This window comes from Phasianus colchicus, chromosome 12 (assembly GCF_987193195.1).
Source record: "Phasianus colchicus chromosome 12, bPhaCol1.hap1.1, whole genome shotgun sequence".
NCBI classification, from domain to species: Eukaryota; Metazoa; Chordata; class Aves; order Galliformes; family Phasianidae; genus Phasianus; species Phasianus colchicus.
Window position 1 is genome coordinate 7,421,771 of NC_143447.1, and position 26,998 is coordinate 7,448,768.

General features: G+C 40.8%; 2 protein-coding genes across 7 annotated transcripts in view; one reads left to right on the forward strand and one right to left on the reverse strand.

Annotated features, from left to right (window-relative positions):
- Window positions 1-15,845, reverse strand: part of AQP9 (aquaporin 9) — a 29,325-nt gene extending 13,480 nt beyond the window's left edge. For 2 of the 4 annotated variants that reach the window (XM_090148799.1, XM_090148800.1), the window contains exons 1-2: window positions 13,659-13,790; window positions 860-986 (exon numbers count right to left, since the gene is read on the reverse strand). In XM_090148799.1, coding sequence (XP_090004925.1) covers window positions 860-986; window positions 13,659-13,772 — 241 coding nt within the window. In that variant the 5' untranslated portion in view covers window positions 13,773-13,790. Of the gene's footprint in view, window positions 1-859; window positions 987-13,658; window positions 13,791-13,810; window positions 13,944-14,510; window positions 14,589-14,844; window positions 15,018-15,655 lie in introns of those variants that run through there. The other 2 variants (XM_090148801.1, XM_031616493.2) reach the window with 2 other exon arrangements.
- Window positions 1-26,998, forward strand: part of ALDH1A2 (aldehyde dehydrogenase 1 family member A2) — an 80,926-nt gene that overhangs the window by 656 nt on the left and 53,272 nt on the right. The window contains exons 2-3 of one of the 3 annotated variants that reach the window (XM_090148795.1): window positions 1,185-1,323; window positions 23,854-23,948. In XM_090148795.1, the coding sequence (XP_090004921.1) occupies window positions 23,913-23,948 (36 nt within the window). In that variant the 5' untranslated portion in view covers window positions 1,185-1,323; window positions 23,854-23,912. Of the gene's footprint in view, window positions 1-1,184; window positions 1,324-18,334; window positions 18,352-23,853; window positions 23,949-25,835; window positions 26,276-26,998 lie in introns of those variants that run through there. The other 2 variants (XM_090148796.1, XM_031616494.2) reach the window with 2 other exon arrangements.

Sequence of the window (26,998 nt, forward strand, 5' to 3'; positions counted from 1 at the left end):
AAAGCATTTGTACTAGTGTCCCTGATATTAATTTGGCCAGACTGAATGGTGGATTCCTGTCCCTAGAAAATGGGGCACACACAGACACAGATGAGTTAGCCCACTTACAGAAAACAAACAAAAAAAAGATTCCTAAACAGTTTATATTAGATTAGGAATGTTCAAGCAGAAACAAAGAGACAATGATAGTACACTGCCAGTGTATCACAGAGTGTATCTCAAGTCCTGAATCATTTTGCTGTTTTTTCTTTTTGTAATCTGTTGTGTATGTTGGTAGTTTGTTGTTGTTTTTTTCAAACAAAGTAAGTTTATTTTAAAATCTGGGGCAAGGAAAAGGTTTGCTGCTTCTTATCACAGACAGTCCTAAGTCTTATCTTAGGACATGGAGAGATGAACTGCTTTCTCTAAAGTGAACTCTGCTGCTTATCCTTGTTGGTGGGTCATTCCACCTTCTACCCAGCTGGCAGCCATCTTAGTTGGTGTCTGCTGGGTTCTGTAATCTTTTCCTGGTTATTTCCTTAAATACACTACCCGTGCTGTCTGGGATTTATTCTGTTGACAGAATTTTCAAAGCAACACCAAGCAGATTTCTTTTTGCATGCACCGATTATCCTAAAAGTCAGGGGTTTACACACTGTAGTAGAGGCCAGAATTTATTTTAAATGTTAATCATCAAACAGTAAAATAGAAGGAAGCAAATATGAAATAATTACTAGCAAAATTTTGCAGATTCTGCTGCAGTGCAGTAGTTGTTACCATTAGATACATCATTGTTTATTCCATGAAATGCAAATGATTTAATAAGCTAACCTTAAAATTGTAGTAATAAATACTGTATCAGAGGACAGAGGCTACTTACCAGAAACCCCACCAGACACATACACTGCTATGGTGACTGCCATTGCAAATCCAACTGATATTGTCATGGTCCCACCGTGGGCTCCTCGGCTGAGGACGGCCTGCCCCACACACCCACATCCAAGTGCCTGTATTTTAAAAGAGAAATGTGAAATCTTAGGCATGACTATCAAATGTTATTCATTAGTTTGCTGATGTCCAGGTATAGATGAAAATGTTGTCTCAGCATTGGAAAAAATACTAGAATTTGAGATTAGTGGCATGTGTGCATGTTGTCTTTGCTATATCTAATATTTGCTCTTTGTTTTCCTCTGTTTTGTGACTAGGAAGAACATCTGCTAATAAGAGCCTCTCTCCAGAAAACACAGTTCAACTGTAATGGTATTACAGAAGTCTGAATTTTGAGCCTAAACAAGATTTCTCAGACTCTACCAGAAGTCTCTGAATGGAAGGAGTTTTTCTGTGGTATGTTTCCAATTTCAGATTGTAGGTGTAAGCTATGAAAAAGTTACTATAAAAGTCATGAAAAATAGTTCAAAAACTTTTAATGTTTAATAATGAAACTCTGGAATGAGACAGCTCTCTGGAGTTTAGAGTATGTGTTACTATTATACTGTCTTGATGTCAAATATTACTCTGTCAAAACATGAACTGCTGGAACTTATTTAAAACGAATAGAAATTCAGAAGAAACTTGGAACAGGTAAGATGACTGAGACATTCAAGAAACATTTAGATGTTATACTCAGGGACATGGTTTATTGCAGAAATATTGGTGGTAGGTTGACTGGACTAGATGATCTTGGAAGTCTTTTCCAACCTTGGTAATTCTATAAGAATCAAGATATAAGACAAGAAACATGAAAAACTAAGAGCTATTATGGACCAAGGCAAAGGTATGTTAGGACAAATACCTGTGAAATCAGGCAAACAATATTTGTAGCATCGTAATTCACACAGGCCTAAAAGTAAGAGGTTACTTATAGTCCTGAGGTATAATTATTCGCTTTACTGTGCTGTAAATGCTGCAGATGCAAGAAAAGGAGAGGAGCTATGGCTGTGAAGCACAGATGAAGGTCTAGCTCTGGCGAAATTGATGCTGTTCTAGCATACGTGGCAGTGAAAAAGCTTTGGGGTATTTCGCTGGCTCTGCCACTTGAACAGTTAACTCGTGGGGATATCTGAATAGTCCTCACTGGAGCATTCTCAAGACATTTAAACTAACTTACATTTTACACTGGTTCTTTTTACAGTGAAGTTCAGCAAAACATTTAAATGTATGCTTAAAATAATCTTTATTCAATTTTCTATAAAGACTGCTTAGCTTCAAGCATGTGTTTAAGTTCTATTGAAGTCAATAGGAAAGATTTGCAAAGGTACAAAAGGCCTTTAGTTTAAGGTAAAGTAGCTGGTCCATGTTTGTCAGAAATAAATTTGTCTCTTTGAAAAATCTCCTTTTTAAATATATTGCTATGTAATTTGCTGAATAAATCCCCAGCAGCCAATGGAAGACACCACATAATATCTATGGTCTGAAATCTTTTGCTTCTGTGCACGTATAACCAAACTAATAACATTTCTGGGTTGTGACTAGATTTATCTTAAGCAACCTTAATTTCTTCAATGTCTGATTTGATATTTATATTTCTCCTTTTGTGGTGCATGGTAATCTGATTTTTTACTTGATATAAAAGTATTGCATCTTAACCAGTGCAGTTGCTTGGTTAATCTCTTGCTTCACTTCAGTGTTTTGCCATTACTGCATGTGACCCATGACTGTGTTGCAAGGGCATATACGAGCACCTAAAATTTAGTTCTTTGAGAAAGTCTTGCTTACAGTCACAAGGCACTTCCATACATTGGAAACTTGTAATGGGAAATAATGGAATGGGAAAAATCTCTCCTGACTGTATCAATAAGATTTAGTGATTGAGGTTTAACAAGCAAGTCCTGCTAAAATAGATGCAATTTAAACAGGAAAACTCATACATTTGTTTCCATTATTTCCCCAGGGGTTTTAACTAATTCCAAAATGTGATAGAAAAAGCTCTCAGTAAAATTACTCTCTAAACCAGCTTTGCAATGCAGACAGAGTTTGTTATAGAAGTGCCCCAAGATTGTGTCATGTGCCCAGGTGCAGTTCGTGCCTTGAGGTTATAATCATGCAAGCAAACAAAGCACTGAGTGGTGCCAAAGTATTACAGCTGTCAGGATATGTGAGGGTAGGGTGGTATTAGATAGTAGTTTATTGGACTGCATAATTGAAAGTTACAAGACATTCTAAGCTGCAGTTAACTGCTGTGCAGTGGATTGCACATGACTACGTTATGCATTCTCTCATTTTATAAATATTGTGCACTTTACAATTCAAATGTTAAATGCATATACAGGGATAAAAACAAAATATAAAACATTTCAGCTGTTCACGGTTGAAACTGCATGTTTTTAAAAAACTTCATATGAAACAGTTCTACACATCATATATTATATGTTGAACGGATATGGAAATAATGGATATGCTGGCATTTAGAAAGTTTAAGATTAGGGTACAGGGGGAGAGGAATTAGAATTAGCATGCTCTAGCTTTCATTTTCCAGGCTTCTCAATGGGAATATTCCATGAAAACATTATCTCTTGCTGTAATGACTATGAAAAAAGAGGAGTACGGAAGATGGATATAGAAAAGGACAATGGACAGTAACCATATCTATGTATATGAACTACAACTACACATGTGAAGAGGGAAGGAAATAATGGCATGGCTTTTGTTTCCCTTCCCTAATTACCACAGCTGAAGAGGATCATGCAGAAACAGCTGTGTAGTCTTATTGCGTAACAAATACTGCCCTGCACTTTATAGGGAAATATGCAACTGCGCACACTTCTATTTTTGTGCTAGCCAGTCTCAGAAAATGGAATCTGCAAACAAGAAGGCATACAAGCCAGCCCGTACACAGCTGCACTGGTTTCTTGCTCAGTGTATGTTGGTAAATGACTTCCTGCTCATGTATGATGAATGAGCACCACTGCAGGCACAGTCAGCGTGTGCCCATTTGGGGATGAGAAAACTGGGAACTGAACCTGCAAATCTGAACCAAGTCACAGCAATACTTTATCTGTTGTCATTATGAGGAGGAGAGAAAAAAAAAAAAAACATTCTTCCTGCAAATAGGTTAACATAACTGGAAACTATCACCTAATCATGTAATTACATGAGCAGCAATTTAATACCCTGTGAATCTCTGCTTGGCTGAGTTAAGACCAACTAGATCATCAAGTTACCAGTAAATATTCTGAGTTTCTAGGCCAAGCTTAGCTGTCAGTCATCAGTGCACCACAAAACCACCCCATCAACTGAAGCACATAGATTGAAAGGGAGTTTAATTTAGAGTAGGATACAGCCTGATGTCTTTGTTTTACCTTGTCTGTGTTACCAGGTTTCATCTTTCCAGTTGTCTGTTTCCTGATCTTAAATTTATTGAAGTAGTTTCAGTTCTGATTTTTTATTATCACAAAGCAGTGAAATTACTGTCATAAGAAACATGTCTGGGTGTGAAATATCTGTCTGCACGCTCTCTGCCAAAAAAAAAGTTGCTTCATGGACATTAGATCTTTGTCTTGGGTAAGAAGCTAATGTTAGGAAAGGAAAACAGCTGGCCTCTTGTGAGTATAATGTCCTGTTATTCTCTGGCAGCTTGTAGAACTTTATCCCACTCAGCAGCGTGAAGATCACTATGCCTCCATCTGTGCTATTTGCAGGATTTTTGCTAATGTGTGTAATAGCATTTTTCAGTGTAAATAGTATTTCCTGCCATATATGTATCTAGAATTTTAGTGAATTATATTTTCTACACTGTTTGTAAAGCCTTAAACATCTTAAAGCACAATGCTTATATTAAAAAGATCCCTTCTTATTTAACAGATCTAGTGGTAGTGTGTATTCATAGCCAAATACTCTTACTGTATCAGTATAGAGGCAGCCAAGACTCCTGCTTTTTATCACTGTGGAGAACAATGATGTGTGTGTTTTATCTTGTACTTCACCAGCTGCCAAGCTGGGGGGAGTTACACTCCTTCAGTGGGATACCACAGATGTCTGTGCGGGCAGAGCAGGGCCTCAGTGGCACCACAGCTGATGATGCTCTACAAGAACACAAGAATTCAGAGTGATACAGGCAATCCAGAGTCATTATTTTTTTTAGATCATATTTTAATTTTAAGCTGTGCATTTTCAATAGAGAAATATTAGAAAACCATTTCAGAATTTCTGTTTTGGTCAGTTTTCAAGAAAGAGTCATACTTAAACAGCTCCAGCTGATTATGAAGAATCTCCAAGGATCCCTCTACCACTTCACAGTGTTCTGTAAGGATGCCTTTGTTCAGGGAAGGCAGTAACCCTGCCCTTTCCCACACCACACTCCCACCTATGTTCTCCCACTGTTCCCCAGTCAGGAATTTCCTGCTAGTCAGCAGCTTGGCTGCTCCCCTTTTCCAGCCCAGATAAGAGGGCGTCAGTCTGGATCCTGCCACACGTGCTGTGCTGCTGCACAGTGCTGCAAAGGGGACAGGCCCTCAGGTGCCATGCAGGTGTTGGGCTAAAGCTGTGTGCTTGCTGTGAGCATCCTTCTGCTATCCCAAAGTTAGCTGTTCTGAGCGATACTGTGGGGACACTTGAAGACATGAAAGCAAGCCCTGGCATTTCATCTCTAAAGGAAACTTCTCTGGCTTCTCTATGCAGCCAGACAGCACTACATCCCTTGCAGCAGGGACATGGGAGTGGGCTTAGAGAAGTGGTTGCATTTGTCTTTCACTACAGGTAGTGATATCTCTGCCCACGAGAACATTAAAGGATTGTTTGGCTTTTTTTGTAGCCTTATGCAGCTTTTTCCCCCAGTTGATATTTCTATAGGTGATCAATTTGGGTGTTGCGTATGAAACTAGTAAATAAAATTTTCAGCTTAAAGTGTGATTACTAAAGTGATGGTGTTCTCCTAAAGGTCTCTTATTTGGAATGTATTCTAGAACATATTTTCATTTCCAGTCTCTTTCTTCACAAATGGATTCCACTTAAGAATTTATCTGTTTTCAGATAAATTCATTTCATAATGTGATTTATAATTAGAAAATCTTTATGTACTGAATCATGTTTCTTCTGTGCATTATACAGGGCCTTGATTCAGATTGGGCTCCCAAGCGTTCTTTCAGTAGGGGTAGTAATGCCAGCAGTAACAAAAGCAAAGATATGGTAGATCTACTAAAATTGAGGGCACGAGCTCTGCAGGATTCCTAGTCAGTGAAAACTCCCGTTCTTCCAAGAAAGAATGATCTTCATCTAATTTCTTATGTAATATTTGTCATCATTGGTTCAATCAGATAGTACTTAAGACGTTTAAGGTAAAATAAAATAAAGCTTACTAGTCAAGTAATTTTAAAATACTTTGAAAATACATTATTCTATCGTTCAGTACATATTTTAGTGGGAACACAAAGATTTCTGTAAATTACAATATAATCAATTTGGAGTAATAAAAAAACACTATATCCGTTCTTCTGATGGTCTCCTGGGACACAACCAACATCCTCTTGGGTTCAAATGGGTTTCCCTTTATTTTCTGAGACTTATTATCTAATTAAATAAAGGTTTGTAAAAAATTTTTACCATTTTGTTAATTAAATAGTATAGACATAAGCCTTAAAATGATTGCCATTTTGAAACTTTTTTTTTTAATGATAGAAAACATTACTACATGGAGACATGGATGTAAATTTAATAAGGCTTTGGATGAAATGCGTACATAAAGCTTTTAAAACAAAGATTTGGTTTAAATTGCTCTTAGGGAAAAATACTGTGAAAATAAAGCACAGGCTATGCTGTATTGTATAAACTGATGCTTTTAAATTTTTATTACTGCTTTTTCACATGCAATAAGAGACAAATAAAAGCTTAAAATGACTTAGAATGCAGAGGTCTGCATTCTCTCATATTTTATTATGATTAATATTGCACTCTTCATTCTGAAATGCTACAATGCTTTCCTCTCTTAAATTATACAGGGTAACTGGCTTGAGTCAATTTCTTCAGAGAAGATTGATTTTATTTTCTTACTAAGTTGTAGAAATTCAAGGGAGAAAGGAAATGAAATATTTCATATTTAGATGCAAACTTCCAAGAGTGACACATGGCCCCTTACAGAGGGCCAGGAAGAAAAGATTGGGCAAGGGAAGTAGAAGCTTCATAAGACAGAGAGCATTCAGGTGCTGCTGCCCTCCCTGGTTTCTCTTTTATTCTTGAGCTGAGACGTGTTATCCTGCTTTTCTTCCTACACCAGTTCACATAATTAAAATTTCTCTAAATTAAGACTAAATATGTTTAGTCTGTGTAATGGTCCTTGGTGAATGGCTGAAGCATTGAGAAAGGAATTTAAGAATGTAAGGGTACATATATCATTCGATTCTTTCCTTTGGGTGCAGAAATGGGGTGCTTTGGTGTGCCCTCATGTTTACAAGTAATGAGAGATTTGGTATGTTGGTATGTTTTCTTTCTCTTTTCTGTTGAGGAAAACAAACAAACTATATCTGGGGCTGATCAGGAAACTTTCTAGAATGGATTAGAAGGAGTCAAGTCAAGTTCTACCTTTAAACCAAACCGTGGACTGGAGAGCTTACTAGAATGCATTTTTAGCCAGAGTGGCTCACTGATCTGAAGTGTTGAGATCAAAAATGTATAAACAGACTTAATGGTGTGAACAGCATTTATTGTCCCTTCTGTTATTCATCTGTTTATGACAGTTATTACTTTAATTACTGTTATTTTAACTTGGCCAAAACTCTGAAAGAATAGCTTGTAAATTTGTGTCAGTAAAATCTAAACTCATGTTTTGCACTGTCAGTTGAATCTTTGAAGGAGTGCAAGTCTTCTGTGAGGCTAAGGGGAGGCTGTCCACTTCAGGTCTATAGGTGCACACTTTCTGGCACAAAATGCATGTACAAAAAAAGGCCTTGGAAAATTAAGTTCAGCTTACTGGAACCACTTGGTTGAACATAATCTGACCTACGTGTTGGGGCTGATGTAGCAAAGATGATAATTCTCATCTAAAACTTTCTTGTAATACAGAACATCTGAGTCACTTGAAAGTCTAAAATGTCACATACTGGAAAAAACAACCACAGTTTTTGCACTTCAGTTTGTATTCAAAAAACAAAAGATTTCCTGTGACTTTTTAGAATTATTTGCTGAAACGAACTTTTCAGGGTAAAAGAACAGTTGGGTAACCTTACTTTCAGATCCTTCATGCTTCTATTTAGCTGAATTAAAGAATGACTTCAGGGAGATTTAAGTAGGAGAAAAAAGTTATTTGATAATAAGATTATAGAAATGCTAGCACTGTACAAGAGCTTTACAAGTGTTTACGTTGAGACAAGCTGTGAATCTTTGTTACCACTTAGACTTTTGTTTGCAATACTGATTTAATGGAGTTGCAAATGAGTGGGAGAGTTTGTACATAAAATTTACTTTCTTCAAAATATATGCAACTGCTACATTTACAGAAACAGAAAGAACTCTTGAGTTTGGGATGACAAGGAAAGGAAGCATCTCATTCCAGTAGAGAGAGCAGTTTTGGTCTGGAAGTGCAGGATTAAATTCTGTGACATTAGATTCATGAATGACTTCTGTTCTTTAGTGGCTCTACCATGGTATTGCTGCTGGAGAGCCTCATGTATGGAAATGTATAAGAACCAGCTTTCAGAGTACAACCATGGCTAACACCTATTATATAACATATAAAATATATAAGTAATGTATGTAAAATATATACAAATTGATTGAGTGGCATATTACAATAGCAGTTGTAAATATGTTTTAATAACCTATTTTGGTAGGCAAGTTAGGTTCTTTGCCTAACAGGTAATTGTACAAAATTCTGTACTCCTGGAATGCCAGTGCTAATCTCTAAGTAGCTGTCAGAGACTACTACTAAGTTGTTTTACACCTTAAACAAAACTTGCTGTAAACCATTTCATTCTATGCAAAGAAAAAGTCTCTGTTTCATCCAAAAAAAAAAAAAAAAAGCCAAACCAAAACCAAACAAAGAATATAACTTTGTGTAAAATTTATAAGTAGCAATTTTGTATAAAATGCTAATGTAAGGACTAAACAGTGAAAAGCTACATAGACACATCTGCTTTCATCTAATAACATATGAGTATTCTAATGCGTGTTTGGAGGAATGGATATATATTACTGTGCAGTACTGTAATGAATGTGTACTGGAATCTGGCTCCACAAAGAAAGATGTGGAACAGTTGCTTAACTTTTAATCTTCTGGACAGAACAAATCCATGAAATGGCATACTTAGGGATTTTTCAGGCAAGAACTAAACTCCCCAACAAAGCAGAAATGATAACTTACATAATGAAGTGGTCAGAATATGAAAACAAGACAAACAAGATTTTGATGAGCAAAAGATAAATAGCTTTTCTTCTCATTAGTTGGACTGCTTGCTGTGAGGGTGTCACGCACTCAGTTCACGCGCATGCTGATGCATTGCAGCCTCTGTGCACACAGACGTTTGCTTTAGTGGGAGTTTTGCAAAAGGCCCTGCCTCCACCTGGAGAATGGGCTTTGGGATAAGAAAGGAAACCTCCTCACTGCTAGCGGCGTTCTGTGTACCTGTTTACTTCGGGTGAGGCCGTGCACACTGCATAGTGTGAGAACATTCATTCTGTTTTCCACTGAGCATTGCAGCAACAACTCAAGATGATGTCTTAATTTGATCACACAGTCATATTCACTTAATTGACTATTAGAGAAGCAATAGATGGGATAGGTCTGCAGATATGCTGCTTGTCTTTACGTGCTAAGTGGAAGCCTGTGTTTTATTTCAGCAGGGATATGTACACTGCCCTGGACTCAGGAGATACTGGTCCGGTGCAGCTCTGTTCTGGGAAACTGTGTTTAGTAAGATGCTCTTCAGAGTAAAAATGAAATACAAACTTCGTTTGGTCAGCAGTAGCCAGTAAAAGAAGCCACATGGCCCATTTGGCTTCTCTTTTTGAAAATGTTACAATTCAGATATAATCAATGGCACAAGTCAGAATAAATCCCATTTTGTTTGAGAGCAACGCAGCCAAGTCCCAAGGGGAAAATATGGAGCACAACATGATTAAAAGCAGAGGGGCAGTTGGATAGGTGAATTTCAGGCAGACTCACTGAAAATTCACATAAAACATCTATCTGATCCAGTGTGGCTTTTTAACTTCTGTGCTGATTAATGTCCAGCTGTGCTCTACCACAGTAACCTATAGGAGCCCCAAGAGGAAACGTACTGAACCAGGAGACATACTGGAAAATGAAAACCTCCCCAGATAGCTTTTTTTCAAGAGAGGCCTCAGGAGCAACTCCAGCATACAGAAGGCTGGTGCTTTGCCAGAGACTGGGAAATGTGTGTATGCTCTGACTTCTTAGCCCACTGCAGCATGAAAGAACTGGTGTTCTCTCACCTTAGGGCTCTGTTGCACAGGGGTTGGATGGAGGGACCAGTCCCAGTGGTTAATACCAAATGTACTTTATAAAAACTACATTACTCAGTACACACTTCGTAGAAAGCAAGTGTTTTTCTATTCAAATATTTGTTGAAAACTTTATAGGTGGATTATGTATTTTTGTGAATATTGATTTCAACTCCAATTAAAAAGAAACTTGGCAGGTTGGCCATTTACCACATGAGATACCAAGACAAATGCAAGGCATGGGCAGGAGCTTACTAATATGTAAACATAGACCCCCAGCCTAATGCACATTCCTCTTTGCCTGTGCTACAAGTGTAACTTTGTTGTATTAAAACTGCATCACTGTAAGTGGTGGTTTTTCTTGTTTTTTGCTTTTTTAAAAAAAAAAAACCAGCAACCACCTATGAGGTTAAGCACAGCATTTTCTCAGCTTGATGGACTATCTTAAAGTGAATATGATATAGTTCAAGACAGTAACTAAAAGCTCAGTGTAACCAAAACCACATGCAATTTGCATTTGGTTATGGAGTGAAAAATATAAGTTTTTTGCTGCCTTCTTGTCTGAGAATGTAACTGGAGAAGCTGTGCTGCACCTTGGGGAATAATTCACAGCCTGATACTGAAAGAAATCCTGTTCCCCCGGAAGAATAGGTCGAAGAGTAAAGTAGCCTAATCACCAATGAGATTACCCAGCCAGGCAATAACTGCAGCTGCTTGGATACTTTTATAAAGAAAGTAACTTCCAGATTCCTGCAGTTCAGTTTGTTCACTGAACCCTCAGAAAGCCTGAAATCAGGTGCTTTGGTAAGGAGGGAGGGGCTGGCAGCAGCTATGCCCTGTTACAAGGATAGATTGTGCAGCAGAAGCAAATCAATTTGGAAGACCAGACCATGAATATATGTGCAGGGATTGCTTAGGAGCATCTCTGATCTGATTCAGTGGACTGAGCATCCATTAGCAGCCAGCATATTTCTGTGCTTCTGGAGCTCACCTTCCACCTCAGTTTCATCTGAAAAGAATTCACTTTCCATACTGTGAGACTATACTGTGAGGCAAGCCGCAGTGTATTAAGCAGAGATGACCAGGAGATGTTATCCAAATGGTATAGGCATGGACTTTTTCAAGGCTTGTCTCAAATCTGTTCAGTTCTGCAGGTGGAGCCCTTCGTGCCTCCAGGGGAAGGCTTGGTTTTTGCCTGATGAGTGATTTCATCTGCAAGATGTCCTACAATTAATCCTACAGATTTTACATTGTACAGTTTGGAAAATAATATTGCAAGACTGGAGAGTTACCCAAGATGGCAACTTAAGCTCTTAATAGTACATGATCTATGATGTTCTCTAAAAGAAAAAGAAACAGGTTGTCTGGGGGATAGAATTTCACCCAGCTGACTTCCAGAGGTGCTGGGACGTTCATAAGTTTAGGTACCATCAGTTAACACTTCTAGACAAAACCTATGGGTAATGGAAGAGCTCCTCCCTGCCCTAAACCCTGGTGCAGGTGCTCCCCACTGGCTGTAAGATACAGGGCAGAGGCACAGAATGGCTTTCAGAGAAGAGCCAAACCACCTGAAGACCATCAGCAGTCATCTTTCTTTCACTTTGAATCAGGATTGAAGTATAGTAATAGTATAAAGAAAGAAAGCTGTTGCTTATTTTTCATACATGTTAAGTGTTTGTCAAGGATTTCTGCCTCCTAACTTAACAGAGCCCCCTTTCATTAGCTCTAATTTCAGTTAAAAAGTTTAATATTTGTCTGCTCTTGAAGTTGCTTACTAGCTGACAGAGTCTAATAGCAATAAATAGCAGCAGAAAAGTCCATTTCTTCCCAATAAACTTTGTACTTTTGCTAACTAGCACAGTCTAAAAATAAATCGGAGTATCTGAGCACTTGGGAAGCTGTAGTTAAATCCATGTAAGGCTCTTTTCTGCTTTAAGTTAAGGTTAAAACTAGAAGGACTGAAACAGAATTGAAAAATTCACCAAGATTATCAAAAACATTTTTGAAGATTCACTTTCTACTGTATTCATACAATGAATATCATACAAAATGGACTCTGGGTTTCCATTTCCTTCTAGTCTTCTGCAGCAGGACATTAAGTAATAGCATGTGCGATTTAATCTGCACTTTAATGCATTTTCCTCACTTGCTTAATTGTATTAATGGACAGAGGAGGATGATCTTGTAGCGAGGACAGAGGACTGGAAGTCAGGTGATCTTGGTTATATTCAGAGTTCTGCAACAGGCTTCCTGTGCAGTCTGCTCTAATCAGGTTTGCTAATATATAAAATGAAGATAATGACATTTCCCTTCCTTACCAGGGTGTTGTGACACTTAATTCATTAATGTTTGTAAAGTGCTTTGTGCTCCTTGCTTCTAAATGTGCTTCTTACTGTAATGTCTTATGGAGGGTATTAAATTTGAGAATAATGTTACTTTAGTGCCTCTGCCCTTCAATTGGCTGAAGCATACTAAAGGCCATTATTTTCATGCATTTTATGAGCTACTGGAATTTTTTAGATGGCTTACTTGAAATTTAGCTAATATAGTTCCAGTTATAAAACATACTATGTCAGTCCTAAGCCTTATTTTTAATTTTTTGTCTTTTCTCTATGATGAAATATTTAGCAATAAACAGGACTGTCTTGTCAGACTAAAGGGAGGGAGAAAGACTTTGGCATAAGTACTGTATTTGTTTGACTTTCAGCTCTGTTGCTGAGACTGCTCTCTACCCTGGTAAATCACCAGACAGCTCTGTGTCCCAGTACAAAATGCACAAAAACTTCAGCAAGAAATGAAGTTTAAAAAAAAAATTAGGGATGTGAAAATATGGAGCTTTGCTATTTACGTAATACTGTAACAGCCTACATAACCAAGCAAATGTATAATTTATGTAATACAATTGAAAACGAAACAAAAGATAGTTAATTTACAAAATCTCTAAAGTTTCGGCAGCATAACTTGATAAGCTCAGTACAAGTCACATGGATCAATCTCTGTGAGCACAGGAAAATAACAGCTAAAGTTATCTTCTAAATGTACAGTCCAGCGGGGTTGTTAAAGCAGATGGAAATTGTACGGAGAAGTGAAAGTAGAATAAAATGCTGAGTTAAAAATGCAGGAGTATTGCTAACATTCACTGCATCTGAACTTTTTAGAACGTGGTTGTTCACTCAAATTCTGCTCCTTTAAAAATCAAATGTTTATCAGACAGTTGTAATAGGTAAAACTACGAGTGTTTAACAGCCAGTGATAATTACATCAGGTGAAAAAAGGAGTCACAAACTTACCATAAACAGCAGCAAGTCATTCAAGGCTGTGCAGTGTTTGTCAAGCAGTAACCACACTGCTGATATAGTACAAGAAAAAAGCATACATGTCCCCTTACGAGCACTGTCCAACATTAAATTAGTAGGAAGGAAGGAAAGCAGCTGACACTTACTATCAGTATAAAAGTTCCCAGGAATTCTGAAAGGGCTTCTTTAACCAAGCTGTTCTTCAAGGCAAATTTCTCCTTTAAACTCCTTTTGTTTTTCCGGCTCATTTTGGCTTCTTCTATTGCTCTGGTGCCCTGGCTACAAATACACACAAAATTTGCTCTGTAATCGTCCCTGCTTCAGCTGAACTTTGACACTTTTACTTATACATTGAAATATGAGATTTCATCCTGTACAGCCAGTGAAATCATCTGACTGCAGGCATTGACAGAACCAACGCAACATGCCCTAACAATTCATCATGAGTTTTCCATCCTGTGCCTTCTCTGAGCATGTTTCTATTTATACTGGCGAGATAATACCAGTGGGTTTACAAGCAGAACTTTTCTTTTTTCTTACACAATGGATTAATCATTACCTTTCTGGCTATGTTACTTTTTTTTTTTTCTAGTAAAAATTGATAAAATGTTGTTCCTATTGCCCTGATCAAAAGGAAAGACAAAAAGAGAAACCACAAAATATGGATGGAAATTTCACTCTGACCTAGTTTGGGATTTAAGCCATACTGTTGGCTGTCTGAAACCTTTTCAAGGGGAAGTTGTAAAGGAAAAATAAATGCTTGTGAGGACACTATGCTCTACTCAGTAAAGAACAACTCCTATCTTGTAGTTCTGAGGGATTTTAGTGGCTAATGAAGAGTCTTACCTTGGTTGTATGTTGAATTTGTACAGTCACACACGATACTCTTTTTGGACTAACTGCTTTGCTGTCTGGTGACATGCCCTGTTTACAAAAGAGTGACAAGGCAGACTAAATTAGGAACACTTAATGAAATCTGCTTTGGTCCAGTGGCTCTCTATAATGCAGAATAGGCAAATGAGGCACTGAGAATGACTCTATGTTCCCAATATATTTAGCTTAAAAGGGCATAGGTGCTCGTATAATCAAGGAATATACAGATGTTATAATTATGAAATATACCAGAGAATTTGGATAAGCAGGTTATTACACCAAGAAAGAGAATAGATAGAGTGCTTACCCTTGTCCTGGGCTCGCTGTAAAACTCCAAAGGAGAGATCTCCAGATAGAGATCCCTCCCCACTGGTAGTCAGCTCTTCAATAGGTCTAGGAGAGGTGCAGCCAGGCTCCTCCCCTTCCAGCAGCACAGGTGAATTGCCTTCACCTGTGCTCCCATGGCTGACTCACTGATCACCTCAAGTGATCAATCAGAGGTTCAGGCCATGATTCAGCAGTTCCCATACACTCCACCCCTTCACGGCGTGAACCAATGATGAAGTTGACTAAAGGGAAGCTTCTGCTAATACAGAGATCCGCTATATCATGATGCTTATTCAGTTTCCTTCCAGTGATCCTGAAGGCTCAAAGACTCACAGGGAGTAATACAGATGTTTCAGGGGTACCAGGAGGGGAAGGTCTGCTCTCCAGGGCAAGATACAGGCTGTATTTCTATTCTGGTTCAACACTTCGGCTTGTACTGGGGCATGTCCTGGCCACCTGTACACACCTTCTGGACAGATGTCTGTGGCTGCATAATTATATCAGGCACCAAAGGGGGTGTCCTGATCTGCCATAGGGACATGATGGGGGTCCCTTTAGCAGTGAAAATTGGAGTATTGGCCACAATATCAGTAGGCCATGTACCTATTACTGGAGGGACTACTGAGCCTCCCACCTTCAGTGATCTCCCCAAAGGTGCAAAGGTGCAAGTAGGCCGCACCACTTTGGTCCTACCTGCACCTTCCAAGGCCATTTTATTCTATGGGTACCTGGATCTAAGTTCTCAGGCCAGGGAGCAGAAGATTATTTCCAATACCAATCTGGGGTATTACCTTATTATCAGTGCCCGTAATTTGGATGCTAAGCGGGGTGGCCCATGTTGTCTGCAACATTCTCAGGGCACTGGGTTTACCGTCTTGGGGTCTTTCGTTCAGGTCCCGCAAGGTTTCATAGCGTCTTTTCATCCACCCCTGCAGGGACTGGGAGTCTGACTTCAGGGCAGCCTTAAGAATACTGTTATAACATTCAATGAGGCCTGCCCCTGTTGGATTATATGGCAGGTGGAATCGCCATTCAGTGTTATTTTCTTCTGCCCAGCACTGTATTGTTGCACCAGTAAAATGAGTCTCTTGGTCGCTCTTGATGACTTGGGGTGTCCTGTAGGCAGACATCAGTTTAATGAGTGCCTTGATGGTATATGCCTGGTTTGCTTTCGGTACTGGATAGGCCTGCAGTAACCCACTTGCAGTGTCGACGCAGGTCAGGGCATATCTCGCCCCCTCAGACTGAGGAAGGAGCCCAGGAATCAACCAGCCATCGCTGGAGAGGATTATGTCCTCTAGCAAGATGGGCTGTTGTTTCAGGCAACTATCTCAGTCTCATCTTAGAGCAAGCATCGCAATCCCGGCATGCCTGGACGATGTCAGGTAGTTGTATGGGCAGCCCCCATGCTTTAGCAGCTGCCCACATTGTCTTCTGTCCTGCATGCCGTAGCTGCTGATGTAACCCACGGGTGATGTTCTCAGATGGTGAATTCTCAACCCATTGAACTCGGGCCAGCATGTTGGCTTCATCATTTCCCAGTGACTGTAGGGGCTGATGACCAGAAACATGGTAGACACATACAGCCCTGTGTTTGACTGTATTCCATACGTCTAACCACATGTCTTTGCCCCAGATTGGCCGGGCGTGGATAGTCCATTCCTGGTGGCCCACAGTGCAATCCAAAGAGTGAGCCTCCGGTACACAGCCCAACTATCTGTGCAGTTCCCATACAGTGCTATAATATGAAGTATTATCGCATTATTGGCCATTATCTTAAGAGCTGAAGTTGCTGAATATTTCAAAGGCCTGGGCTTCCTGGAGAAAAATATTACACTCTTAACCTCTTAAGCATCTTGGGTGATTTTATCAAACGTGATACTGACTTGACTGGCTTCTGGTTGATTTACAAATATTTTCTGTCATTTGATGTCACGCTAAGAGCTTATCCCAGTTAAGTTATTTTAGCATCTGCTGTAGATGTTCATTTCCTTGGTTTGTATCAGTCATCTTCCTTTTTTTACTTTGGTGGCTAATATGTTTAGATCTGTCAGTACTATTGTGTGCTGTGAATAGAACAGAGACTCATGAGACTGGGGAAATGAGCCATTTCTATAATTTCTCTGGTGCTCTTCTTTCCTTTCTCAAGGTTGGACTTGATGCATGTTTATCCCTTAACCACCCACTTTATACCCACTATCCAATTTTAATCCCTAAGCATTTTTGCATGCCCTTTTACTATCTCTGAATCTGCATTCAAATACCATTTCACCATTAGCAAATTCAGAAAATGCTGACCTGAGGAGAGCCACATAGGTAACAAGCTGTGAGACGTCTGCATTTGTCCTGGTGCTGTATGAGCCAGGTGAGCACCTGTGTGGCAGCAGGCAGGCATGGGTGCAGAGGTTTAGCCTACACTGCAAGTCTGCACTCGCACGAAGACAGCTGGAGTTGCCTCTGGAAAGCCACTGAAAACAGCTTATGTACTGCAGTTTGAACATCTCTGCACTGTATCACTGCAAAGCAAAGATATTATTCAGAACCTTAATTATCACAGCATATTAAAGTATATGTTTATTACGACTTTTAGAATTATGGATATAGTAGAACTGAGGGAGGATCTTGAGGAGGCCATTCATTACTGGAGGAATGAGATAATCCACTTCCTCACTTCCAGGAAAATGGGAAATACGTTTATGAAAGCAATTTTTAGTTGCTTGTCCATAAGAGTTCTTTCTTCTGGGCAGATACAAATCTCCCCCTCAAAATAGTATGAAGCTACTTCTTAGTTTAGTCTTGTAACAAGTGTGAATGTATTAGCTCTGTTCTTTCATCTAATTATACCAAAACAACACGTCAGTGACAGACACAGAAACTCCTGATCATTTGTCCACATCTTGCTGCCTTCCCCACACCATTTCTTTGTCTTTACGGAGTGGGAGAACCAGGTTCCCGACACAAGTAGGTATCATTTACATTTCCTTTCTTCAGATTTTCTTCAATACTTTGACAAATATTTTAAGGAATGCTTTGGAAAGAATGTAGAGGTGATAACAACAACCTTTTCCAATCCCTTCACTGGACAAATCCTGCATGACAGTATGTAAAGCTATGGAGGGTGGAAGCGTAGAAGAAGCATTCAAGATAGTGAACTCCTTACCTGAAAAGCTGGAGGAATTTTTTGCCTTAAGAACCAAAATGTGGGTTTAGGAAGCTGTCCTAAAATGAATTCTGAACAGGACAGGCTTTAAGAGAAACTGATAAGTTAAACAGTAACTATTTGTGCTGGTGCTGTGCAGAATTCCCCCAGGAGACTGAAATGTTTGACTACTCAAGCACTGTTGCCAGTGGATTGCTTTATGTCTGAATCCAGTCCTAGTACCAGAAAGATGGAACACAGAAAATGTACAACTGAACAACTGGTGTCTCAAAAGAGGATTCTAGGGGTGATCATGGGACCTACAAAAATGTCAGTCTGACTTCTAAGGTAGGAAAATTAGATAAACTGTAGTGAAAAATTAAGTCAATAGGCAGATAAAGCTAATAGTCTTTAGAAGCATCAAATGGTTTCTATTAAGGGAGGTTGCACCTCACAAATCTGTTGGCATTTTTAAAAGATGTCAGAAAGCATGTTGATGTTATTGCTCATGGTTGAGTGTGGGTCCTTAGATCACAAGACTGAAACCCTTGCGACCCACACCCCAAGGCAATCTCAACTGAACTATTTCTTCTCTTCACCTGGATTCAAGCAGAGTAGGAATTCTAACAGCATGTATAATCTAACCATTATTATGAGTAATCTTCACTCCTACAGAAAATAGCAAAGCGCAGAATAATACACATAGCTCCCACAGTTTAAGTCCCATGGGTAACAGTCTATACTGTACTGAATTTTAAATAGTACATTATTCAGAGTATCACATAAATTGTTATTACTGATGTAATAAAACCTAAGCCAACACAGCTGGAGAGACCAAGGCTATAAATATAACACATATATTTTTTGAATTGTAATAATATGGGTCAAATTATTTTTAAGTCTAAATCTGCTGATTGTAGTTGAATTGGACAAAGTCTAAATGCATACATCTGCTATAACTCATGCTCCTGCACAAATGCCTTTGCTGAATTTATATTTATGTTTTCCTACAGAAACTGCTGCATGGCACTTAAAGGACATTCTCTGTTTTATTTATTGATCTTGCTGCTGGGAAACTGAAAAAAAATTAGGAAGATCTGAACATGCTACAATTCAGCATTCTGATGGTTTTTAGAACACCAAACAAACAAACAAACAAAAAAAACCCAGCACGTTTTTTAAGTTCTTGTGCTTTCTGATCATCTTCTGTGTCTGCTGTAGCCTTGGTGAGAAGTGACCATCTGTAGTGTGCAGCTCAGGTCTAGCTGAGCCCACCTTGGAGGGAGGGGTAGTGCACATGAAGTGACCCTGTCAGAATTTCTCCATTCTTTATTCTCTCTTTCTGTGATCTCAGTGTCCAGATAAAACATTTCAGTCCAGATCATGAATATGAGTTCAAAAAGGTACCATGGGTGTTTCAAATTTTCTGCCAGTAATGCCTCAGGCCTCATTCAAAGCTTACTGAAGCCCACTGTTGCTGACACTGATCTCAGTGTGAAGTGAACTAGACTTTCTCTAAAGCAGAACCCAAAACTTTTCTTTGTTTTTGATGGGTGAGGAGCACCATCAGGCCTCAGTACATTACTGATGTATTACATGTATATGTATTACATATATTGCTATATAATCAATGATAATATCTTTTAAAAGTTTTACAGACTGTGTATAACAGGCCCAGAGAGTTTCCAAGTTGGTTGAATCTCTGTAATAGCTGTGTAATGCAGCACTGCACTGAGGGGTCTTGCTGGCACAGTGAGGAACAGATAACATTCCACACTGAAGGGTTCTGGGACAGAACTGTCAGTGCTGGCAAAATGTGAAAGTGTTGGGGAAATGCTGTACAGATGGTTTTGTGCACCAGCATTATCTGCTGCACTAGACTATGCTTCCTTCTAAATGTGCTGGATATAGTTCTACTGTAAACTTCTCTAGTAGGTGACAGTATGGGCAGGTGTAACTTTATGAATGCATCTGGAAAAAGACTATTTAAGTACAAAAAGAATTTTGCTTTTAGTGAATGAATTAATTCAGTGTAGGAAAATGCTTTGTTAAAACCAATTCTCTGTTCTTTTTTTCTTCACGTTCCCTTTTTTGGAATGGTTGACGTATGTGACAAGTAAGTGCAAAGGAAAATGATTGACAGCATGTTCTTTTTAAAGTAACTTTTTTCACATCCCATTTCTTTATTAAAAAAAAACCCTCAAAATCAAGATCAAAGTTTTAAATTCAGATTTGCTATTACGAACAAAAGATGTCTGGGTAAATACAGCCAGGCAGCATGAAGAAAAGCTCAAAGTACATCCTATGGGCTTTGCAGTGATCTAAACACTGTGTTTTCTTAACCAGAATGGTGTACGCTGTCAAAGCCTTTTATCTTTGTACAGGGCACACACTTCATGTAGCAAAAGGCATTCTGTGACTATTTATGGCTACCAGTCCTGCTGCAGGGTTGTGGAAACCTGATCTGAACCTACCTAATTAATGAAAAAAAAATTAATTAACTCAAAGGTAATGACAGATTTGACTCAAAGGTAATGACATTGACACATAAAGGTAAAATTCTTTTCTACATATGATATGCTAACAATATAGATTATAAAATTGTTTCAGATTAGGAATGGGAGGAATGTTGGATTCTGAGGCCTAATTCCTTTGGAACTCCCAGGCACGATTTTTTAATTTAAAAAAATTGTTTGGAGGTTCAGAGCATGCTCTTTATAAGGTGTGCTTAGCACTACACCCAGGAAGCAATCTTTTACTACTTCTGTGCTGTATCCATATTCATTAAGGTAATGAAGCTATTAATTGAATATGTAAGTTCAGGTAATTAAATATAAGACTTATTTCTTTAGTTTAAAGGGTAATAATAAAAAATTTAAACTTGCAAACTAGATCACACATTTAGTGATGATAAATGTGACCTGGAAAGTGCAATAGTCCAATATTAATTAGTTAATTGCATCCATTCATTAGGTGATGTACATTAGCAGAAGGTCAATCCATTTGAGGTTTGATACGTTTTACAAATAATAAATTCAAACAGGTAAATTGAAAAGAAATTCACAATAGAAGAGTATATATTGTATATTTAAACACAGGACAGAGCCCATACAACCCAAGAGCATGTTGCCTACATCTTCCCAGCTATTGGCATGTGTTCTTTACAGCACTGTCCCGAGGCACTGACTTTCTCCATTGTGCACTCAGGGAACAGACGGATGCCATTTTGCAGAGACTGAACCCAACCACGCCATGGCTGTGAGTGCTGTGTGCAAGATGGTGACCAACCAAGAACCTCTGAGCTGGGTGGGCTCAGGACATCGTCAGATTTGAGGAGCTGCACCTTAGGATTGCTCTGTCAAAGGCAAAACCAGCCACAGTAGCAGAACATGCTAGATTTAACTGTGGACTTAAACCACAGCATTAATTTTTGAAACTGACTTCTAAAATAACCCAAACATTGACTGTCTTTCCAAGCATGTTCTATTTTATTGCCATTACTGTTGTAATTGAATTATGTTTAAATCCAAGTTTAGGATTGAACTTACCATAGCAGCAATTTAGTTCTATGGGAATAAAATGGACAGGAAAAAAGACTGATCAGTTTGACTTATTTTTAGTAAAAATTATGTTAAGTTTTCTTCACTGGTCATTCATGGATTTTCAGTAACAAAAAATAATTGTTCTTAATATCAGCATTTACTTCCTTTTTTTTTAGAATTAAAAGTAGTGTAGAAATAAGGAAAAGGAGATTTTCTATTTTTTCTTAATAATGTAAAATATATCCAGACTCAATCAATTATTAATAAGACTTCTAACGTTAAGACAATGAATTCACTGGGATACTTGCACAATTTCTGGCATAGCACCATCATAAGATGATTGCAGTATTCTGAATATTGCTTTACAGATCATACTACTTATGTGTTTAACAGTTTTTAGCTTGTATGTATAAAATATCTTCATCTAAGCAAGGACCGGCACTGTTCTGTGTGCAGTTCAAGGGCCATAACTCTTGAAAGATTTCAAACAGTGAACCTCTCTCAAATGATCAGGCTTAGAGACATTTAAGAGAATTGATTCAATTAACCTAGAGGAAAAAGGTGCTATAATGTGTGATTTATATTTGAAGATAAATTAAAATACAAGTATCTCCTGAAGAACGTTCGCTGCCATCACGGTCCATAATGAAAATAGCAGGCAATTAAATAGGACACCTGAGGCTGAAGCTTTTACTGTATATACCAGAACATGAAGTTCAGATTTTGTAAGTGCAAATCTGAGCTGAAAAATAACGTAGTGGATATTTCTTTGGGGTCCATATTTTTCCTTCAAAAGTGATTTCTAAAGTGGCTAAGAAATGGGAGGGACATTTACTGCTGCAGAAGGCAGTGGAATGGTCTTTCTCAATCAATACTGAATTTGTATGAGGAGATAGCACTGCTAAATGCTGGAGGGACAGCTGGGAGGACTACGTATAAAAAAGAACTTCGGGGTCAGATCAGAATTATTGTGGGGTGGGTTTTGAAGTTGATCTTGAAATGAATCACTGGAAGTGCCTGACAGAATAATGATGTGATTCAGTTCCTTTGTGTGTGTGACAGCATTTAGAGTCTGGAGCTCACTGAGGAGTATCAGAAATCTTCATGGTGTAAGGATTTGAATCAGAAAGAGAGGACCTCTGTGATGCTTGGGTTACTGAAGCCACTGTCTATTTCAGTGGTGTATCAGCATGTGCCTTGATACAGCTACTCTACCCAAAGAGTACCCAAAGAGGTACGTGGGACAAAGATGTTTTACCCAAGCCTCTAGCTTTATAACTTCCTTTAGGGTCGTTGTAGTAGAGGATAGAAAAATGACAGAAAAATGCAAGCAACCTAAGAATGCCTTAATTACCTCTGTATTGTCTTCCACATGTGAGCTCTGTCTTTTGCACCCCAATTCCAAAATGTTGTGTTTCCGTCAGATGGCATTAGTATAAGCAACATCTGATGGGACTGGATGGAGAAATTAAGACTTGTGAATGAAACAAAGATATTTCTTAAAATGTTACATTCAGATTGGTCAAAATATAAAAATGAACCTCTTCAGGAATGAGTTTGATCTTAGCTGTATATTAGCATAAAGTGTAATAGTGAGAATGTAATAGAAACAAAGAACAACCTGTTGTTTTTGTAACAGTCATTACTTCAAGAAGTATGAAGACTGTGATAACTTTGTCATTACTTCCTGAAACAAAATATTTGTCTCCTGCTTTGAAGCTGATGTTGAAATAGGAGTTTAATTAGAACATATTCATGTGAGAGAAAATAAACCAGTCTGACTTAATTGCGACTTAGCTCATATTGCCCAAAAGCCACCACCACCAGCAACAACAAAAAAGCAACAAGCAGAAAGTACAAGCCTGCAATCAGAATAAGTGCTTTCCCTGCCATGCCTGTGTGTTTGGGATTTGGAGGACTTTGGCAGAACCTGGGCTGTTGTTTCTGTTCTTTCTCATGGCAATTGTTGGACTCACATTTTTCTTCCACAAATTAGATTAGTTTACTTCTGCATTCATTGTTATTACTAAGTTGTAACTCACTGTTATATACTGAGTGGTAATCAGTTATTGTCCCAATGTCTGAGGCAACAGTTGTAGTCATCCCTCCTACAAAGACATGGCATTAAATACTGGTTTTAACTGAACTTGCATGATTTGAAGCCATGTCTGTTTGCTGTCATAGAGTAGTCAGCGTGGTGCTGAATCGCCAACCAGCCAGGTTCACTGCAGCACAGGCCTTGCTCTGTCGTATTGACAGGAACTCACCTGTGGTCTTGGCAGTAAGGCTTTTGTCATTGTCTTTGCAGGTGAAGGAGAATCCCGGCTGGTCACCTGCTACTGGGAAGCTCTATGGCACGTGTGTGCCATGTTCTGCTGGCTGCAGCCCAGGAACCATGGTGTGGTGAGTGAGGGGATGTTCATCACCTGGGGAGTGCCAGTGGGGTTGGGTGGCACATGAGCCAGCTACGAGGTGTTTTGCAGACTGAATGGCTTTTCAACATAAGATAAATACAGTTTATATGATGAGGAGTTGATGGAAGCTGAGGGAACTGAGAAGTAAGTGAAGTCACAGGAGTGTTACGACAGTCAGGAGCTTAAGCAGCTCCTGAATGTGTGGGTTTGAATGGCACCTGCAGTGCACTACAATCCCTTCTCACCAAAACTTCCTGAAAACTTCATTGACTCGATTTAAGAATGAAACCGCTGCACGGCTCCTTCATTCCTCAAACCTGCTTAAGTGCAGTCCCTTCCTGAAGGAGCACTTCCCTGCTATGATTTATTTTAAAACAGCTTTTAGAACGTGTCATCCTTGTGATGAAGTGTTAGGTCTACATTGCCAGCATGCCATTAAAAAATGAATTTCTGACGTTTAAAAGTCTCACTTATCCCAAGTGTCACCATTTGACAGCCTTGCGTGTCACTTTACAGCACCGTATTTTGGATCCATTTCCTCTGTCTGGGGGATGTGAGGGGTGGTAAAGAAATATGAAAAATAAGAGAAAGCAAAACCTGCAGTCTCCTCCATTACTGAAGTGAGATTTACAGAGGTGTGCGTGTGTAAGGCACGTCTTGGTGTGCTAAGGCTGAGCTGTTGCAGCCAGCACAAGGAGCGGGACCTGTGGCATCAACAAATGGGTATCCTAACAAAACAGAAAGACGGACTGATCCCGCAGTTTGTTCTTGAGTAGGTCAACAAATCGCCTCGTGGCATCTTTCTTGCTGCTTTGTTTTTGCCAGCTTTGGCACAGCTGTACAATTTGGTGGCCCTCCTCTGTTTATGTCCTCAACGTGACGATGGTTTCAAAACACGGCAACTGATGGGCTTCAAAGCATTGGGAGTGGGTGCAGCAGTGAGGAGATCTTTGCTGGTTCCGCCTGAAATAACACAACGGGCTTCACGCGTTTCCTGCCGAGGAACGCCGGCGGAGCGCATCGCGGCGCTCACAGCCTCGCGACGGCCGCGGCCCCGTCGGGGAACGGCACGTGCTGCCGGCGTGAGCGCCGTGCCTCGCCGTGCCTCCTTCCGGTCACACGCCGCACGGTTGCACACCCATGGGGTCCGAGCCAGCGGGACAGGGTGCGCACCCAGGGCCGAGCGGGCACCGCAGCGGCCATATCGCGGCGGGAAGCGGCGGCACGGCACGGCACGGCACGGCACGGCACGGCACGGCACGGCACGGCACGGCACGGCACGGCCGGCGGCATGGCTGCGACGCGAGGCGCGGGCGGCGGGAGCCCCCTGCCGTAGCGGAGGGCGGCGGGCGGCGCGCGGCCGGCAGGGGGCAGCAGGCGGCCGGGCACGGCGCGGCGGGCGGCCGGCAGGGGGCGGCGGGAAACGGGCGGGCGCCGCGTCCCCCGGAGCTGCCGCCGCGGGACGCTTCGGCGTCGGTGCGGACGCGCGAGCGGGGCGGCCCGGGACGGGCTCTCGCCGCGCGCACGGTGGCGGGAGCGGCGCGGCTGTCAGGTGCCGCGCGGCCGGGAGAGCGCCCTGCGGGGAGCGGGGCGGGGGCGGGAGCGCTGCACCGCGCGCTTCGCCTGGCCGGCGCTCCGGCCGCTGCGCCTTCCCCGCGTCCCGTGAGGGGCGGCTCCGCGGCCGAGCGGGAGGCGATGCGGGGCTCCGCTTCGGGCCGCCGTGTCCGAGGAGCTCGCGCTCCGTCAGGGCTCCCCGAGGAGGCCCCGCTCCGCCCGGCGCTGTCCCCCCCGCGGCCGGCGCTCCCCGCGGGATGCCCGGGGGCCTCGCCGGGCTCCGCGCCTCCCCGCGGAGGGACGGGCGGGAATGCCGCGGGCTCCGTGCCCTCCCGCCGGGCTCCCCGTGCCGCGCCCGCCTGCTCCGGGCCGCGCGGTGCGGTGCGGTGGGACCCGGCGGAGGCTGCGCCGCGCTGTGAGCGGGGCTGTGCCGCTGTCGGCCTAGGTAGGACGGACCTGCCCCCCTGCCTCTGCCCCCATGTCCAATAAGAAGAGCCCCGGCGTGACACCTGCCTATATACAGAGGAGGAGAGCAACATCTTCAGCGCTGGGCTTTGGAGGCGGGGGGGAGGGGGGGAACAGCCCAAAGCGCAGCACATCGGGTCGGAGCGGGGGGCTCGGCTGCTCCGAATCCCCCCCGAGACCATGACTTCCAGTAAAATTGAGATGCCGGGGGAGGTGAAGGCAGATCCTGCCGCTCTGATGGCATCTCTGCATCTGCTGCCTTCTCCCACTCTCAACCTTGAAATCAAACACACGAAGGTAAGTTGTGTTCCTTTCTTCTGGCAGAGAAAGTCTCGCTTGAAATCAGTTGTAATCTGCCCTAACTGACTTGAGCACAGGCTTAAGGGAAAAAAAGAAAAAAGAAAAGAAAACCCAACTATTAAGAGGTTGCCTTGAGTCTGTAATAAGGAAAACAGATTTTTAGCGCTCTAATCATCTGAAAAACCACAGGGTAATAGAAAAACAAATGAGATCTGCTGGGAATGGCTCTGCCACTTCTCCCTACGTGGAGATTTCGCACAGAGCTGTTGGAGTTGAGTTTATTTGCAGTGCAGAATCAGTAGTTCCCTTATGCTGCAGTTGCTTTTGATGTAATTCAGAGGAAGTTGTTATACATACTTGTATTTCTCAATCAGAAAATAAAAATATTTTTGTTCTTGAATTATCCTGTGTGCCCAAGGGACCCTTCTGCAGCTCCCCAAAGACTGCTAATGCTGCCAGGTTGTTACGGCACTGCACGGGTCTCTTTGCTAACTTCCACAATATCTGAACACACCCTCGAACAATATTACAAAAAGACATATTTTTTTCCCACTAACCTTTAAGACTAATTTTCATAAAGAGAAACAACATTGATCCTGATGGGTTGGTAGGTAAAAGAATCTGCTGTTACTATGGGACTGAGTTGTTTTTTGTAGGTTAAAATGAGCTTTAAGAACAGTCATTTATTTGTAAATGCAATTTGATTTTTTTAAATTTGTC